This window comes from Mobula hypostoma, chromosome 3 (assembly GCF_963921235.1).
Source record: "Mobula hypostoma chromosome 3, sMobHyp1.1, whole genome shotgun sequence".
NCBI classification, from domain to species: domain Eukaryota; kingdom Metazoa; phylum Chordata; class Chondrichthyes; order Myliobatiformes; family Myliobatidae; genus Mobula; species Mobula hypostoma.
The window spans coordinates 69,933,049-69,953,193 of NC_086099.1; the positions used below are offsets into that span (position 1 = coordinate 69,933,049).

At 39.8% G+C, this 20,145-nt stretch overlaps 2 protein-coding genes across 3 annotated transcripts in view; one reads left to right on the top strand and one right to left on the bottom strand.

The window, feature by feature from the left end:
* The window catches only part of ugdh (UDP-glucose 6-dehydrogenase), a 38,383-nt gene extending 29,866 nt beyond the window's left edge, over positions 1-8,517 (top strand). For both annotated transcript variants that reach the window (XM_063043284.1, XM_063043285.1), the window contains exons 10-12: positions 244-335; positions 5,341-5,451; positions 5,600-8,517. In XM_063043284.1, the coding sequence (XP_062899354.1) occupies positions 244-335; positions 5,341-5,451; positions 5,600-5,710 (314 nt within the window). In that variant the 3' untranslated portion in view covers positions 5,711-8,517. The remainder of the gene's footprint in view (positions 1-243; positions 336-5,340; positions 5,452-5,599) is intronic.
* A 4,851-nt stretch (positions 8,518-13,368) lies between these two features.
* lias (lipoic acid synthetase) overlaps positions 13,369-20,145 on the bottom strand; it is a 36,058-nt gene continuing 29,281 nt past the window's right edge. Inside the window, exon 11 of the mRNA XM_063043286.1 lies at positions 13,369-15,714. Within this exon, the coding sequence (XP_062899356.1) occupies positions 15,662-15,714 (53 nt within the window). The 3' untranslated portion in view covers positions 13,369-15,661. The remainder of the gene's footprint in view (positions 15,715-20,145) is intronic.

Below are 20,145 nucleotides of genomic sequence, written 5' to 3' on the forward strand. Positions count from 1 at the left end.
TCTCCATGAAGGCTCAGTCAACTCAGTTTTAGACAACTGTTGCATTCCTGATTTTATTGAAATTGGTACATAATTAAACTGACTAAAGTAGCCTTTAATCTCATTAAATTATTCAACCTATAGAATATTGAATGATTTCTAAAACAAGCAATTTTACTAATGATTAGAAATGCTTACAATGCACAAATAATGTATGTGTAGGTCTATTTCAATTCACTGAACTAAATTTGTCCTTGTGTACAGTCTCTCGCTTGGTCACAATCTGCAATGATGCATATGAAGCCTGTGACAAAGCTCACGCCATTGTCATCTGTACTGAGTGGGATGAGTTCAAGGTAAAAGGAAAGATCTCGCCTAATAAAATTCTACTCGGAGCATTTCCAGTTCTCTTGTACGTGAGATATTTAATAAAAATCGTCTAGTCATCACAGCTTCAGAAGTTAAGATAAATTTTAGAACATGAGGATTTTCAAGAAGGCAGAAAAGAACTAGAGAAGTGAATTAGGAAAGCCAGGAGGAGCTATCAAAAGTCCTTGGCAAGTAGGATTAAGGTGAATCCCAAGGCATTCTATACATACATAAAGAGCAAGAGGGTAAGGCCACTCAAGGATAAAGAGGGGGATATTTGCTTGGACGCGGAGAATGTGAGTGAAGTACTTATTGATTTCTTTGCTTCAGTATTTAGCAAGGAAAAGGACCCAGTGGACCAGGAGATCAGTGCTGAGTGTATAAATATGTTAGAGTGTTTTAAGGACAAGAAGGAGGAAGTGTGGGCCTCTTAATGAGTATTAGGTTGGATAAGTTCCCAGAGCCTGATGGAATTTACCCCAGGGAGCAAGAGACAAGATTGCTGGGCCCTTAACCAGTATCTTCATGTCCTCTAGGCATAGGTGAGGTCCTGGAGGATAGGTGAGTGGCTAATGTTGTACCTCTGTTTAAGAAGGGAACAAGGGAAAGTCTTGGGAACCATAGACCGGTGAGTTTCACATCAGTTGTAGGAAAATTGCTGGAGAAAATTCTTAAGGATAGGATATATAAGCATTTGGAAATCTATGGCCTAACTAGGGAGAGTCAGCATGGCTTTGTGTGGGGCAGGTCATGTCTTACCAACTTTTTGACAAGGTGACTATAGAGATTGATGAGGGTAGGGCAGTGAATGTTGTCTGTGTGGATTTTAATAAGGCATTTGACCAAGTTCTTCATGGGAGGCTCATCAAGAAGATTGAGATGCATGGGGTCCACAGCAAATTGGCTGCTTGAATTCAGAAGTGGCTTGCCCATAGAAGACGGCGTAATGACTGAAGAGACTTAGTCAAGCTGGAGGTCTGTGATTAGTGGTGTTCTGCAGGGATCTGTGCTGGGATCTCTGCTGTTCGTGATGTATGTAAATGACCTGAATGAAAATGCAGATGGGTGGGTTAGTAAGTTTGCAGGTGATATGAAGACATGGATAGCGTAGAAGACTGGCAAAAATTACAGCATGATATAGATCAGTTGCAGATATGAGCAGAAAAATGGCAGACGGAGTTTAACCCAGATATATTTGAGGTGTTGCACTTTGGTAGGGAAAATGCAAGGACACAGTACACTCTTAACAGTAAGACCCTTAAAAGTGTTGCTGAGCAGAGAGATATTGGGATCCAAGTTCATAGCTGCATGAAAGTGGTTACACAGTTGATAGGGTGGTTAAGAATGCTTATGGAATACTTGCTTTTATTAGTCAAGCCACTGAGTTCAAATGTCAAGAGGCTATGTTGCAACTTTATAAAACTCTGGTTAGGCTGCATCTGGAGTACTGCATGCAGTCCTGCTCACCCCACTATAGAAAGGATATTGGGGCTTTGGAGAGGGTGCAGAAGAGGCTTACCAGGATGCTGCCTGGTTTAGAGGGCATGTGCTATCATGAGAGGCTGAACAAACTTGTTTTTTTTCCTTTGGAGCAGCAGAAGCTGAAGGGAGATCTGATATGGAGTTTTATAAGATTATGAGAGGCATAGATAGAGTAGACAGGGAATATCTGTTTGCCAGGGTAGAGATGTCTAATACCAGAGGGCATGTATTGAAGGTGAGAGGGGAAAGGTTCAAAAGTGATGTGAGGGTTAAGTTTTTTACTTGGAGAGTGGTGGATGCTTGGAATGTGCAGCCTGGTATGGTGGCAGAGGCAAAGACATTAGAGGCTTTTAAGAGACATTTAGATGGACACATAGATGTGAGGAAGATGGAGGGATATGGACATTGTGTAGGTAGGAGGGATTAGTTTTTAACTTTTTAGCTGGTTCGGCACAACATTATGGGCTGAAGCGCCTGTTCCTGTGCTGTACTGTTCTATGTTCTGTTATAAGGCATTGGGAACAGACAAGATGCCTCAGAAATATCAAGGAAATTATAGAGGAGACAGGCAATTGAAAGGGTTAACAAGTTCATGAGCTACATAAATCTTAAGTTTTTTTTAGAGATGAGGAACTGATGATACACTTTCATAAAACACTAACAAGGATAGAATTTCTAGATATATAAAAGTCAAGCTGTGTAATACAATGGGTTAAAGACTAATTTTATTTCTGGATCAGGCTCTGATTAAATAAGACTTCCCTTCTGTCTGCTGAAAGGGCACAGTGTGTAATAAATTTATAGTATCGAAAGCATCACTGTGGTATATTCTGGATAGTGTTGGAAAGGGCTTAGATTGAGACATATTGATATTGTTAATGTTCCTTGATGTCACTAAAGTTCTGTTTACTTAATGACTACATTATTCTAGGAAGTATATATTAGAAATCATACATTGGGGAGGAAAGCAGGGATCATGAAGTTATCAGCAATAGAAGAAGTAATAAGGATCTTTTATAAATTTGTTGGGAAGTTAAATGTTTTACTAGCAACAGTGGTGGAATCAGTATTGATGATAACTTAAAAATTGGAGACGTTTTGGAGAATTAAAACTAAAGAGTGTGGATAAAGAGAGTGGACAAGGTATATGTTTCTTCACATAAATTCCCCAGGTTTTTTGGATAAATTAGCAACCTCCATTCCTGTAACATTCTTTAATAGCTGGATCAATATGTGTTGAAAGTTAGTTCTTGTTTCTGTATCTTGTCAGTTTTTAGTGATGACAGTAGAAAACAGCCTTTGTTTTTGATTGAGCGCAAGAATTACTAAGCAATGAGAAATAATTTTAAATTATTTTCCAAAATTTATACAAATTGATTGTTTGCCCCCTTTTGCAGTGTAAATATAAATCCATATTTCAGACAGTGAAGAGTAGGATGGATTAGGACAATTGCTTCAGAGCTAGAACCTTTGGAAGAACTGATATTAGGTAATATTTCAGAGAAGGAGAATCAGAGAGTATTACAAATCATTGCTTTCTGCCAGGTGTACGAACCAAAAGCAAAGACCTAGAATTAAAGGATACTTAATGAGTACTTTGCTTCAGTATTCACTAAGGAAAAGGATCTTGGAAATTGTAGGGATGACTTGCAGCGGACTGAAAGGCTTGAGCATGTAGATATTAAGGAAGAGGATGTGCTGTAGCTTTTGGAAAGCATCAAGTTGGATAAGTCACCGGGATCAGACGGGATGTAACCCAGGCTATCGTGGGAAGTGAGGGAGGAAATTGCTGAGCCTCTAGCGGTGATCTTTGCACTCATCAATGAGGACAGGAGAGGTTCCAGAGGATTGGAGGGTTGCAGATGTTGTTCCTTTATTCAAGAAAGGGAGTAGAGATAGCCCAGGAAATTATAGACTAGTGAGTCTTACTTCAGTGGTTGGTAAGTTGATGGAGAAGATCCTGAGAGGCAGGATTTATGAATAGTTGGAGAGGCATAATATGATCAGGTATAGTTAGCATGGTTTGGTCAAAGACAGTTCATGCCTTACAAACCTGATGAAAAAATTTTTTGAGGATGTGACAAAACACATTGATGAAGCCATAGATGTAGTGTATATGGATTTCAGCAAGGCATTTGATAAGGTACCCTATGCCAGGCTTATTGAGAAAGTAAGGAGGCATGGGATCCAAGGGGACATTGTTTTGTGGATCCAGAACTGGCTTGCCCTCAAAAAGCAAAGAGCGGTTGTAGACGGGTCATATTCTACATGGAGGTTGGTGACCAGTGGTGTGCCTCAGGGATTTGTTCTGGGACCCCTACTCTTTGCAATTTTTATAAATGACCTGGATGAGGAAGTGGAGGGAGGGTTAGTAAATTTGCTGATGACACAAAGGTTGGGGTGTTGTGGATAGTGTGGAGGGCTGTTAGAGGTTACAGTGGGACATTGATAGTTGCAAAATTGGGCTGAGAAGTGGCAGATGGAGTTCAACCCAGATAAGTGTGAGGTGGTTAATTTCGGTAGGTCAAATATGATGGCAGAATATAGCATTAATGGTAAGACTCTTTGCAGTGTGGAGGATCAGAGGGATCTTGGGGTCTGAGTCCATAGGATGCTCAAAGCAACTGCGCAGGTTGACTCTGTGGTTAAGAAGGCGTATGGTGCATTGGCCTTCATCAACCATGGGATTGAGTTTAAGAGCTGAGAGGTAACATTGCAGCTATATAGGATCCTGGTCAGACCCCACTTGGAGTACCATGCTCAATTCTGGTCGTCTCACTACAGGAAGGACATGGAAACCATAGAAAGGGTGCAGAGGAGATTTACAATGATGTTGCCTGGATTGGGGAGCATGCCTTATGAGAATAGGTTGAGTGAACTCGGCCTTTTCTCCTTGGAGCGACTGAGGATGAGAGGTGACCTGATAGAGGTGTACAAGATAATGAGAGGCATTGATTGTGTGCATAGCCAGAGGCTTTTCCCCAGGTCTGAAATGGCTAGCATGAGAGGACATAGTTTTAAGGTGCTTAGAAGTAGGTACAGAGAAGACGTAAGGGGTAAGTTTTTTACGCAGGGAGTGGTGAGTGTGTGGAATGGGCTGCTGGCAGCGGTGGTGGAGGCGGATATGATAGGGTCTTTTAAGAGACTCCTGGATGGATACATGGAGCATAGAAAAATAGAGAGCTATGGGTAAGCCTAGGTAGTTCTAAGATAGGGACATGTTCGGCACAGCTTTGAGGGCTGAAGGGCCTGTATTGAGCTGTAGGTTTTCTATGTTTCTATGAATATATCAGAATGCCATTGCTTTACCTTCTGAATGGTCAGTGCAAAGGAGAACAAAAATTACTTTGAACAAAGTGAAGTGGGAAATTGATAGACATTAATTTAGACGAATGGAGTTTTTTGGGTAGCAGGTCCAGAAATTGCGAAAGTGACAGGCGGTAACACAAACTTGAAAATTGCCTTCATAGTTTAGAATTCTTCTGATGTGTATGTATCTTTGCTTCACAGCTGCTGGATTATGAACTCATTCATAAGAACATGCTAAAGCCAGCTTTTATCTTTGATGGCAGGCGTGTTCTAGATGATCTACATCCAAAACTTCAGAAACTAGGATTCCAGGTATAAAGAAATTGAATTTCTCTCACTAATAGGAAAACATATTTTACAGATTATCTCTTTACTGAACAGTATTGAAATCTTTTTGAAGCAGAAATCAGACCATCTTGAATTTGTCTGTTTCATGAAATGTTTGAACCTTCACTTCCAGGTGGAGACCATTGGCAAAAAGGTCACAGTTCAGAGGATTCCTTTCACACCCACGGCTGAAGTCCCTAAGTTCAGTCTACAGGAACCTCCACCGAAGAAAGTCAAGTTGTAAATTCAGAGAAATATGCTGATTTGTCTTTTTATGAGTAATTTGTCTTGTATACATATAGGATAAATGTTAAACTTTATTTTTAAAATGAGATTTTAATAAAACAAAATACAAGAAACTATTAAAAGACAAACACTAGCTAGTATATTTTTACCCTGATTGTAGATTTATACTGACTGGACTGATGTTTTCCTTCCTATAACTTTTCTTCTCTCTAAAGTTGCTGATTTGCAGGTGCTACCTACTTCATCCTAATTCTTTGGCAGACATTTCCAGCAGGCTGATTCCATATATTTACACTTTCCAGCACGAACACTTGAATTTTCTCTCTTTCCTCATCCAGGGATTCTAAGGAATGTAGTGCCCTTACTGCCATTATATAAACAGAAAATGCTGGAAATGCTAAGTCGGTCAGGAGGATTCCCAAATTAATACCCCCTCTCTCTGCTTCTTGTAGGGATTGCTCTCTCCATGATTCCCTTGTCCATCCACCCCTGCCCACTAATCTCCTTCCTGACATTTATCCCTGCAAGCGGCCAAAGTGCTACACCTGCCCATTCACCTCCTCTCTCGCCCCCATTCACCTCCTCTCTCACCCCCATTCACCTCCTCTCTCACCCCCATTCATCCCCATTCACCTCCCCCTCACCCCCATTCACCTCTCTCACCTTCATTCACCTCCCCCTCACCCCCATTCACCTCTCTCACCTTCATTCACCTCCCCCTCACCCCCATTCACCTCTCTCACCTTCATTCACCTCCTCTCTCACCCCCATTCATCTCCTCTGTCACCTCCATTTAAGGCCTCAAATAGTCTGTCCAGGTGAGGCAACACTTCACCTGCAGATCTGCTGGGATCATCTGTTGTGTCCGGTCCGGTGCTCCCGATGCGGCCTCCACTGGTGAGTCCAGTTGTAAATTGGAGGACCGCTTCATCGAGCACCTCCATTCCATCTGCCGAAAGCGGAACTTCCCAGTGACCAAACATTTTAATTCCGATTCCCGTTCTGATGTGTTGGTCCATGACCTCTTATCGTACCACAATGAGGCCACCCTCAGGGTGAAGAAGCATTACTTTATATTCCATCTGGGTAGGCCCCAACCTGATGGCATGAATATCAATTTCTCCTTCTGGTAAAGAAATGTTTCCCTCCCCCTCTCTGGCCTCTTACCTCTTCTCAACTGCCTTTCACCTCCCTCTGGGTCCACTCTCCTCTCCTATCAGATTGCTTCATCTCCAGCCCTTTACCTTTCCCACAACCCGGCTTCACCTATCACTTTCTAGCTTTCTTCTTTCCCTCCTGCCACTTCTCAATTCTGTTATTTTCCCCTTCCTTTCCAGTCCTGAAGAAGGGTCTCAGCCCGAAATGCCGACTGTTTATTCATTTCCACGATGCACCCTGACCTGCTGAGTTCCTCCAGCATTTTGTGTGAGTTATCCTGGAAAGGAAATGCAGTGAGTTAAACCACAATCGGAAAGCAGATTAAATTTTAAATCAAACAAGCAGGAAGATGGTCAGCAGGCTGGGCAACATTTCCATAGATGCTGGCCTTCCTGTTTTTATTTCAGTTTCACCATTTGTAGTTTACAGCAACCTGGACTGAAATCAAATGATTCACACATGGAGCTTCCCAGCCTATATGATGCCACAGTACCAAATTAACCCATCATTTGTGTAACACTTAATGTGTAATTAGTCTTGTTAAATCCTGAATGTAATACTTACTTTAAAGTTGCCATCTTGTCCATAATGTAAACACAACTTTGGATATTTTAAATGATTTCAGAATTCGAGTTAGAAATCGGAGAAAGGCTAGTGATGACATCTCTAAAATCTGAATTAATACTACACAGACTCAGATTGTGGTTTGATTAAGTGGTAGCAATCACCAACCTGTTTACTGAATTGGCCAATATAGGGTGTGAGATAAATACAATGAATGGATTCATTAGATAAACATCACAGCCATGCTCTAAACACCTAAACATGGAGAAATGGTTTAAAAGTCAGCCTTTTTCTCATTTTTAAAGCAGCTTTTAAACCATAACTTTGTATTTGAGTGTGGAAAACTGGAATCGATACTTTGTTGACATCGGTAACTAGTCATACAGAATTTTCCACACGTGATGAGACTCAGCCATTTGGAACTAGTATTTCAACATCACCAGTCCCCATGGTTAGCATTCAGTTTAAAGATCCAACCACACCATTGAAACAATTGTATCATTTGCTGACAGTTTTCACTGAGAGGATCTTATGAAGCCACTTTGTGTTTAACCTTGTTCATCGGGAATACATTTAGAGGAATGAAGCAGTAATTTTAAATGGATATAAAGCCATGGCTAGCAGTTCATGATTTCCTGATAGGCAGTTCCTGCCATAAAGCCATCTGTTGTGAGCACATTTTGTAACATTTTTCTCATTGATGGAATAATTCTGGGAAACCAGTTCTGTTTCAACTGATGGGCACCCAGGGTACAAGAATTTCTATTATGTGACATTAATTCACTCAAGATATATGGATTTGAGACTCTTCAAAAACAGATTGTTGTAACATTAATCAGTATTATCACCTCTAAATCAACATTTATATGACTGTGAAATGGTCATAACATTAAACTTCATTAAAACGTCCTAATAACTATTTTCATATCCAATGATAGAATTGTTTTGTTCAATTCTTGCTAACATGAAGGGTGTCATTTGCATGGAAAGTCCATTTATTAACTCTAACTTGAAGGAGAATGGCTACAGATGCTCAGCTGGGGACGTGTAAATGCCATTGTAGCAAATAAAACAACTTTGAATCTCCAACACCAGTCTTATTCATATTATTGTTAATTAGGGTTGATATAAACTTTCAATTTTTTGATCACTTTCTACCATTGGTTGTTTGATCAATGTAATTATGAACCAATCATCTTACTCTTTCATAAAAGTAATTGAAAAACTGCAGTCAAAGATCAAAAGTGAAAAGGGGATCAAATCAAAATTAATTATTGTGTCTCAGGATGTTGAGAAAAATTTGTTGTGTTTTATAGTCAGGTCCATTCAGATTAGAATCGCCTTCCACATGAGAAAAGTATTGATGACTTCATTATCACATTCTGAAAGTGTTGACTCAGATATACAGTAGTGGTATCTATGAAAATCAATCATAACTGATTTGGAAAACAGATGTACCTTAGTACCTCAAATTCTGTGTTCAGACTTCTCCAGCCAAGTTATGAGTTCGTAATATTCTGTATTATGGTTACATGGATCTTAGAAAAATGGAGGGCTATGGGTAACCCTAGGTAATTTCTAAAGTAAGTACATATTCGGCACAGCATTGTGGGCCAAAGGGCCTGTATTGTGCTGTAGGTTTTCTATGTTTCTAACTTACACTAGTGCACTTAATGAATATGACTTGCACTTCATTCATTTTTCTAAAGGATTATAAATGTATTTGGTGTCAGTTCTTTATGAAATAGCAGACTGGATCTTGTTGGCTATTGTGAAACCACTGGCATTTAACCGCTTAGACAGGAGAAGTCCCAGACCTCTGCATGTGTGGCAGTTCTGGATTTACTGGCAAACTCAATACACCAAATTTACAATCTGTATTTTACCAGGAGTCTTCACCACAGAAAGTAAACATTTTTCCCTGTCTTCAGAAGTTCTGGTCTAACTGGAACCTCTCTATACTCTCTCATCCTTTCTAGTTCCATTCATCATGAACTGCTGACATCCACTTACTCCAGCTCTCCTTCCGAACATACAGCTTTCCACTCAGTAAGGTCAACCCATATATGATCATTAAACCTGCAGACAAGTTTGTGAATTGACCTCTACCTTGCAAAGGAAGAATTCTAACTATATAAAACTTCCACACCTCATTCTGACCATAAATCCATCACAGGTCATTAAGCCATCTTTTTCCCAGTCAGTGAACAATTTCTTTTGGAGATCTTCCCTTCATCATTCTAATGATTCCCTGAACATCATTTGTTTTGAGTTCCTTGCCTCTATTCACACACAGTAGTATCCCAATGGACCTTTTATATGTCTGTCTTTGTCCCTCAAAACTTTCATCTTGCTTTCACAACATTGTGATATTATTCATTCTCCCTTTATCCAGTCTCTTCACTCCATTTGTAATGGTTTTCATGTCCTCAGTCATCTATTTTCCTGCACCAAATCTGCTTCTTTCCACTGTGCATATCCAATCCCTCTACACCTTATCCCATATCAAGAGACCTCTTTCTTATTCCTTGAACGGAGGTCCAATCAGTCATGCTACTCCACCATCCTCCTCTGGTGGAACCACCAACATGTCATCTGATCTCCACAAGCCTTCTTTTTAGTTCCCTTTGACTCTGTTGAATTCTTTACAATTTACACTGGTTATATTGCTCATTTTTCCTAGCTCTAATTAATGGTTTTGGACCTGACCTTAATTAGCCTCTCTACAGAAGCTGCAAGACCTGTTGTATGCTTCCAACATTTTCTGTTTTCATCTCCTTCTTCTTCTTTCTTCTTCTTACAGAAACATCTGCATGATGCTAAGCTAGGGCACATCATCAGTGATGTTACCTGGGATCGTCAGGTGTTTCGGGTCTTTCAACATCATACACTCTCGCCCAGGTGGCCCGACTGGGGTTGATCAGACCCTGGCCTGTGCCCTAGCAGTAACCCACGTATCTGCCCCCTTTATCCAGAGCCATCTTGACACTTTCTCTGCTGCATCTGTGGTGGTAGAAATGGCTTTCCTTCTTCTCTCTCCCGTGATTCCAGGTGCAGTGTATACTCTGCAGAGCGACTGGCCTGTAAAGCCACGACACCCGACCTCCACAGGCCAACACTTTGCTCTCCAGGCTCTTCTTTGGCATTTGTTCTTCCGATCTTCATACTTGGTTCTTTTTGGCTCGTAGGCCTCCTCCATGCGTTCTTCTCATGGCACGGTAAGCTAAAGCATAAGAACGTTGTTATCCTGGGGTGTCACTTTTCAGATATATTTAAAAACCTCTAAAATATGTAACAAGAGGATTGAGCCTCCTCACTGCATTGTCAGAGGTGCTGGCTGTACTCAAGTCTATGCCTCTAGACTCTGTGATATGGAGGACCAACAAGAATGACTCTCCATTCATTTGAGAAGACTATTATTGTAATAAATTTGAATTATGATGCATTTTCCCTTGATAATTTACTTCTTTCTCTTGCCTGAGGGTTTAAAATTTGTTGCCGAAACATAATTCTACTGATTCTAATCAACTCCAAGGCCTCTCCAAATAAGTGAGCCTAGGCAGGGAATACCACATATAGGGGAATAGTTACAGGTGTGATGGATATGCACTTCCTATACTCCTTGATTGTTAGCCAATCTTGGCTTTCTAAACAGAGCATCTGCCACTTGTAAGATCAAAACTGTTGTGAATAAACTTCTAACTATATTGCTTTGTTTAACTCATTGTCGTTAATGGAAGTCAGTCTTTAGTTCTTAAAATGAAAATGGAAAGCAATAATCAGTTTGAAGTTAAAACAAAATACTGTCTATAGAGCAGCTTTGCAAATTAGCTGTATGGAGCCTCAGATTTGCTGGCTCATACCACAAGTCTTACTGCTTGAGAGATGCAGTATAAGACAATGGGTTGTTTAATTTGAATTGTTTTGAAACAAAAACCTTGTCTCTAAGTTGCTTTGTTCAAGAAAACTTATAGGCAAGATGGATAATAACATTTAGCACATCAGTAACTGATGTGCTTATAGTTGGGAATTTTATGTACTCAATTTAGCTTTACAGCATTAGCTGATATCAATGCCTCCAGAAAGGATATTTGAGGAAATATATGTGTGAAGTCACCCAAGTGGAAGAAAAACAGTATGAATCTAAAGACCAATTTAGGATTATGAGGAGAGGAGTAAAGAATATAAACTTGGAAGAAAAATAGGGGGAACTAGAATTGATTCCTCCAGCCTCAGTTTTTATGACAATTTGTTCGTCTGCAATTTGTTGGTATGTCTTCTTATAGGAATAGTATCTTGCTTTGAAATTCCTTTGTGAAATTTGTGTTTAAGAAATGATTTGTGATCTGGATGTGTTTAACATAGAAATTGTCTAGGAGTTTTAACTTTGTTTTAAGCGTGTTGCTTGGATTTAAATGTGCGTTGCTGAAAATAAATGAACTGTGTTTTAAACAACCTTGTTAGTTGGAAGTATCTTCTCCTTGGTAGGGAGAGGAAACCCACCACTTGAATAGTGGGTATAGGCAGCTAAACTCACCATGGAGAATAAACAGAGGGAAGTGAACAAGTCTCTGAAGATCGAGTAGATGCAGTATAGTCTCCTTTTAGTGAGAGTATTCATGGCTATTTATATCTGACAAAGCTGAAGGTCTTCGCCTGAGTTTAGAACTTTATGGACAGCACACCCAATACAATCACACAAAGATGTAATAAGTATAGCAGAAGTATAAAGAAGAGATTGCATTTTACATAATTTATACTTTTGCCAGAGTCATATAGCACTATGGCTCAGAAGTCTGTGGCGAACTGTTATTCTGTTTTGTCCCATCGGCCCACACCTGGACCATAGCTCTCCATACCCATCCTACCAATACACTTGCGCAAAATTCTCTTAAATGTTGCAATCAAGCCCACATCTACTATTTCGCTATTTCGTTGGTAGCTCATTCCGCACTTGCACCACTCTCTGAGTGAAGAAGTTCCCCCTCAGGTTCCCCTTAAATTTTTCACCCCTTTAACCTATGACGTCTGGTTCAAGTCTTACTCAACCTCGGTGGAAAGAGCCTTCTTGTTTTTGTCTTATCTATACCCCTCATAATTTTATATCCTCTTTCAAAACTCCTCTCGTTCTCCTACACTCTGGGGAAAAGTCCTAACCCACTTAACCTTTCCCTATAACTCAGGTCCTCAAGTCCTTGTAAGTTTTCTCTCTACTCTTTCATTCTTATTGATACCTGTAGGTTGGTGACCAGAACTGCACACAGGAAGGAGGTCAAGACTGCGTGAATCTCTTCACTAAAAAATTAAGAATATTCTTAAGAGGAAAATCAAGGGGGCAAAGAGTGTACGAGGTGGATCCGACAGGTAAAGTTAAAGAAAATCCCCAGAGGTTCAATAGCTATAATAGGAGTAAAAGGATGGCAAGGGAAAGAGATCAGCAGGGCCTCTTGTCTTGAGCTGCAGGAGACAGGTGGTATTTTAATGATTTTTTTTTTGTCTTTTACTGAAGAGAAAGTTGTTCAAGTGGTGATGCTTTGTAGGACATACCAGGGAGGAAGTATTTGCAGCCTTACAGTACATTACCATATGGCTTTATGCTTTATGAACCTTTTTTGAAGAGATAACCGAAAAGTAGACGAAATTAGGGTAGTGTCTATTTAGACTATAGCATTGCTTTCAAGGTCACATCGTTTTCAAGGTCACATTAGGTTAGGTCCCATGAAATCCAGAGAGAGCTAGCTTAGTAGATTCAAATTTGTCTTGGAGAGAGGAAGTAGAGGCTAACTAGTTGAAGGTTGATTCTGGAATGGAGGCTGGTGATTATAGGTTTGTATTGGGACCTCTGATGTTTAGATTATGAGGACACGCAGTCCTCTTTTATTGTCATTTAGTAATGCATGCACTAAGAAATGATACAATGTTTCTCCAGAATGATATCACAGAAACACAAGACAAACCAACTGAAAAACTGACAAAAACCACATAGTTATAACATATAGTTACAACAGTGCAAAGCAATACCGTAATTTAATGAAGAACACCATGGGCACAGTAAAAAAAAGTCTCAAAGTCTCTCGAAAGTCCCATAATCTCACGCAGACGGTAGAAGGAAGAAAAAAAAACCTCTTCCTGCCATGAGCTTCCAGCACCGCAAACTTGCCGGTGCAGCATCCTGGAAGCACCCGACCATAGCCGACTCTTGAGTCCGTCCGAAAACTTCGAGCCTCCGATCAGCCCTCTGACACCAAGCACCATCTCTGCCGAGCACTTCAACCCCAACCTGGCAACAGGCAATGTGCAAAGCCGAGGATTTGGAGCCTTCCCCTCCGGAGATTCTCGATCGCACAGTAGCAGTGGCAGCGAAGCAGGCATTTCAGAAGTTTCTCCAGGTGTCCTCCGTGCTTCTCACGTTCGTCTCCATCAAATCAGGATTGTACACGGCCCCTAGTTAACACGTACGATATCATTTTGGAGCAACCGAGCACACAGTGTCACGCCATCTTCTCCTCACATCAGTACATAAATGATTTGGATGCAAATACACAAGGTTTGATCAGTAAGTTTGCAGAATCCCCTTCGATCTATAATAATCTTTAGTACTGTCGATAGTAAAGATTATTATTTGTAGATCAAGGTGGAGCTTGATCAGTTACAGAAGTGGGCCAAGGAGTGGCAAATGGATTTCAATACAGATAAGTAAGGTGATACATTTTGGAAAGTCAAACCAACATAGGATTGAGACTATGAATGGTAAAGCATTAGGGAGTGTAATGACACTAAGAGATCTTGGAGTAAAAGTGCAGAGTTTGTTGAATGTGGCATTACAGGTAGACAGGGTTAAAAACGCATTTAGCACGCTGGCCTTCCAGTCAGGGCATTGAGTTTAGAAGTTAGGACATGTCATAATAGTCATTTGTAACACTACCCTTGGAGTAGTACATAGAGTTTTGGTCATCCTATCCTTGGAAAGTATGTAGTTAAACTGCAGTAAAGATTTTATGTTGTCAGGACTGGAGGGCCTGAGTTATAGGGAGAAGTTGGCCAGGTTAGGTCTTTATTCACGGAGTGTAGGAAAATGAGGGGCAACCTTACAGACAACATGGATAGTCAATCTCTTCCCCAAGGTGGGCAAGTCCAATACTAGGGAGCATAGACTTGGCAGTCAGAGGGCAAAGATTTAAAAGGGACCTCAAAGGGCAACTATTTCATGAATTGGCTGGTGAGTACAGTAAACAACCTGCCAGGAGAAGTGGTTGAAACAGATACACCTGGAAAGTGGTTCTAGTGGTACAAGAAGGGGCAGGGTTTAGAGGAATATGGGCCAAATACAGGAAATTGGGACCAGCTGCCATGGATTCATTGAGCCAAAGGGCCTGTATCTGTGCTATATTGCTCTCTGAATTTTACATGTTCAGAAAGTACAGTACAAATCTTTAACGTAGTTTTACTGAATACAGCCAAGATGTATTGTTCATTCACATGTATGTTGCACACATCCAGGATTTAATTGATTACAGTGCACATCTCCTGACTCAAGCATATGAAAACATCACTTCTGTATTTTACAGCAAATTTATTCCAACCTTTAGTAATATGGTGGCAAAGGAGTTCAATTACAATATAGATAGTAACACAAATTTAGAACAGTGGCTGAACACTTCAGATAGGAATACATTATTTATTGTGGTGTTTTCCACAATATTATATTGATCAAATCTTCAGTCTGCAGTGTTGCAGAAAAAAATGTATTTTAAAATGGTTGGTCTCATAAATGATTTACAGAATTGCTAAATTTCCCAACAAATCAATATTCATTACTGCCCAGGACACGGAGGCATAGCTGTCTTGTACTCCACATTCACGTCACAAACTCTTGTGCAATGTCCCAAAATCAACCGGAAAAAAATCCATGGCCAGAGAAGTTTTCGTGGAATGCACCTTCTGAATTGCAGTCAAAATTTAAATGAAGTCTTTTTAGTGGGGGAAAAATTATCCCGAGAAGAAACTGCACGTGAAGCAGATCCACAAAGCATTTACATGATGGCAGATAACCGATATATATATCAACATATGATCACCATCAAGTGGTTCAGTGCCATCTGTCAGTTTTCTCAGAGCAAACTTTGCACAGATCGAAATCCCATGAACAAATTCAAGGACAGTAAATTAAGTGTTCTTGGAAGTATGAAGTTCTAAAAGCTAAGTAGTCAACAGTTTTCAGCGTCATCTAACTTGGCTTAGCTATTTGTTTATTTAGGAGCTGCTTCATGAAATATTCACCTGAAAACAATAGAAAAAGGATAAATTAAGTTATTTTTAGTATTTTCTTTCATTACATAGAGGCTGGAGATGTTGGAGAATAGCTGGTGACTGTTCTCCAACCCAAACCTTGTTTCCAAAAATCTATCATTCCCAGACCTGCACGTGCTCAAGAAGATGCATATACAGGTAGAATTCCAAATATTTATAACACTCTGTCTAAAGAAATTTTGCTTCACATCAGTTCTCAATAACCAATCTCTCTTCCTAAACCAATACTCCCTATTCATGGACTCTTCCAGGCTGAGGAAATAGTCCTTTAAACCTGCATGGAACTTCATTTCAATAAGACCACTTTAATTCTTATCTATAGTTTTCCTAGACTAATATCAATCTCTAATGTCTCTAATGTAAATGTATCTTTCTTCAGCTCTGAAGAACAATCCCTACAGTTCTCTGGGTGCAGTCTGAAAGGCTTGTAACAATTCCAATAAGACTGAATTACTTTCATACTTCAACCCCCACTGAACGCTAAAAGATCATTTGATTTTTAGATTACGAACTGTAGATAAATATCAATTTTGAGCCTCAAACCAGTGCAAAGATCCATCCATAGAGTCCTGACGAAGGGTCTCGGCCTGAAACGTCGACTGCGCCTCTTCCTATAGATGCTGCTTGGCCTGCTGCGTTCACCAGCAACTTTGATATACGTTGCTTGAATTTCCAGCATCTGCAGAATTCCTGTTGTTTACGTTTAAATTCCATCCATAGAGAATGATTTCCCCTAATTAAAAAACTATACGTTCCTAAAGTAAATTATTTCACTCTCTCAGGTTCAAGCCACCTTTCAACTTGCTTGCTTTTATGGTTGATATCCATTTACAGACATATTGTATCCATACAGTTCATTTTCCCACCTAGCTCAGTATTATCAGCAAACCTATAGGTAGCACAGTGGTACAACTGGTAGTGCTGCTGCCTTAAAGGCCCAGCAATCTGTGCTCAATCTTGATCCCTGCAGTCCACCTGGAATTCACACTCTCCCCCGATCACGTGAGTTTACCTGTCTGCTCCAGTTTCTTCCCATATTCCAGAGATGTACTAGTGGCCACCTAATGTTGTTTTATGGTAGAATTAGGGTGGAGCTGATCAGTGAGAGAGAAGAAATTATAGTAAAATGAGTAGAGGAATGGGAGTAGTAATGACTAGATGTCAAATCTTTAGAAAGAGGTGACATACGATCAGACGGTGTTGAACCATTGTGGATAGAGCTAAGGAAATGCAAGGGTAAAAAGATCCTAATGGGAGTTGTATACAGATTCCCAAACAGTAATAGAGATGAGATCTACAAATTAAAATGGGAGGTAGAAAATGCATGCCAAAACGGCAATGTTACAATAGTGATGGGGGATTTCAATATGTAGGTAGATTGGGAAATTCAGGTTGGTGCTGGATTCCAAGAGGGGGGAATTTATAGAATGCCTACGAAATGGCTTCTTAGAGCAGCTTGTGGCTGAGCCCGCTAGGGGCTCAATTATTCTGGATTGGGTATTGTACAATGAACCAGAATTGATTAGAAAGCTAACGTAAAAACCTTAGGGGCAAGTGAGCATAATACAATCGAATTCACCCTGAAATCTGAGAAAGAAAAGCTGAAGTCAGATGTATCAGTATTACAGTGGAGCAAAGGGAATTACAGAGGCATGAGAGAGGAGTTGGCCAGAATTGATTAGAAAAGAACACTGGCAGGAAAGATGGCAGAGCAGCAATGGCTGGAATTTATGGACGCAATTCTGAAGGCACAGGATATAAACATCCCAAAGAGGAAGAAATATTCTAAAGGCAAGATGACACAACCGTGACTAACAACAGAAGTCAAAGTTGACATAAAAACCTAAGAGGACATATAATAGAGCAAAAATTAGTAGGAAGTTAGAGGATTGGGAAGCTTATAAAAAAAATCATAGAAAGCAACTAAAAAAGTAATTAAGGTAAAGATGAAATACGAAAGTAAACTAGCCAATAAAATTAAAGAAGATACTAAAAGTTTCTTCAGATACATAAAGAGTAAAAGAGAGATGAGAGTGGATATCAGACCGCTGGAAAACGATGCTGGAGAGGTAGTTAATGGGGGGACAAGGAAACAGTGGACAAACTGAATAAGTATTTTCTATCAGTCTTTACTGTGAAAGAGACTAGCAGTGTGATGCAAGTTCCAGGTGTCAGGGGTCATGGAGTATGTAAAGTTACCATTTCTAGAGAGAAAGTTCTTGGGAAACAAAGATCTGAAGGTAGATAAATCACCTGGACCAGATGGTGTACACCCCAGGGTTCTGAAAGAGGTGGCTGAAGAGATTGTGGAGGCATTAGTAATGATCTTTCAAGAATCACTAGATTCTGGAATGATACTGGATGACTGGAAATAATTGCAAATATCACTCCACTCTTCAAAAAGGAAGAGAGGCAGAAGAAAGGAAACTATAGGCCAGTTAGCATGACCTGAATGAATGGGAAGATGTTGAAGTCAATTATTAAGGATGAGGTCTCAGGGTATTTGCAGGCACATGATAAAATAGGCCATAGTCAGCATGGTTTCCTCAAGGGAAAATCCCACCTGACAAATCTGTTGGAATTATTAGAAGAAATAACAAGCAGGATAGACAAAGGAGAACCGGTTGATGTTGTGTACTTGGATTTTCAGAAGGCCCTTGAAAAGGTGCCACACGTGAAGCTGCTTAACAAGCTACAACAGGAAAGACTCGAGCATGGATAAAGCAGTGGCTGATTGGCAGGATGGCTCTGAGCCTGTATTCAATAGAATTCACAAGAATGAGGGGTGACCTCATTGAACCTATCAAACAGTGAAAGGCCTTGATAGAGTGGATGTGGAGAGAATATTTCCTGTGGTGGGAGAGTCTAAGACCAGAGGATATAGCCTTCGAATAGAGGGGCATTCTTTCAGAATAGAAATGAGGAGGAATTTCTTTAGCCAGAGTGGTGAATCTGTGGAATTCTTTGCCACAGGCAGCTCTGGAGGCCAAGATTTATATATATTTAAGGCAGAGGTTGATAGATTCTTGATTTATGTTAATAATCCTATTTTTTTTTGTTGCTGTGTCTATTCATGAGTTTGAGGTTTATTGTGGTTTTTTTTTAATATATACTTTCCGGCTTTTGTTCTGTTCTGTGTGTATTTTAATTGAACTAACTTTTTTTTACTTATTTTTTTACTGTTTTACAATTAGCTGACCCTTTTCATATTTATACCTTTTTTTTAGGGAGCGTATACCGGAAGTCATGGGGGTAGTTTTAGCGCTTGCTTCTTTCTGGCGGGTCTGCTTTAGATTTCGCCTTGGGGTCTTGGGGTGGGGGGTGGTGGGAGGGGCTTCACGTTTTAGTTTGTTTCTCTTTGGGCTATATACATTATTGAAGTATTGGTTGCGTCCTTTTCCCCAGTATCTTTTGTATGTTCTGTTTCCTCTCCGGGTTTGTGGGTCGCGCCTATTGTCAATCCTCCTTGTTATGGGTTGACTTTAGGATTTATGGAGTCTATTATTAATTTTGTCTCCTGGAATACTAATGGTCTTAATCATCCTATTAAAAGGAAAAAAGTTTTTAAAGTGTTCCGGAGACTTAAAGCACAAATTTTATTTTTACAAGAGACCCATGTACGGAGGGGGGACAGACTACGTTTTTTCAAATTCTGGAAGGGACAACAATTTCATTCGAACTCCAATGCTAAGATTCGAGGCGTCTCTATTTTTATAGACTCTTCAGTTACTTTTATACAACAGGATATTATCTCTGATCCGAATGGTAGATTTTTACTGGTTAGTGGTTTACTATTTAATAAAAAAGTAGTTTTGGTTAATGTTTATGCTCCTAATATGGATTGTCCGGAATTTTATAAATCATTGTTTGATCAGTTTCCGAATTTGAACGAGTTTTCATTGATTTGGGGCGGAGATCTTAATACCTGTTTATCTCCAGCTTTGGACCGTTCGGCTCCTTTACGGACTTTACCTAATAAATCTGCAAATTTGATTAATTTTTTCCTTTCTGATTCTGGGTCGACGGACATTTGGCGTTTTCTGCATCCTCAGGAAAAAGATTTTTCCTTCTTTTCACATGTTCATCATTCCTATTCAAGAATTGATTATTTTTTCATTGATTCTCGTCTCATTCCTTCAGTGATTAAATGTGATTATGATTCTATAACCATTTCGGATCATGCTCCACTTAAGCTTTCTATTAAAATTATGGCCAATATACCAAACAATAGACAATGGCGTTTTAATTCGCTGTTGCTTCAGGACTCGGACTTTGTTAATTTTATGAATGAACAGATTGAGCTTTTTTTTACAATTAACCATACAGAAGATATTTCGGTTAACACTCTTTGGGACACTTTTAAAGCCTATATTCGGGGTCAGATTATTTCGTATTCCGTTG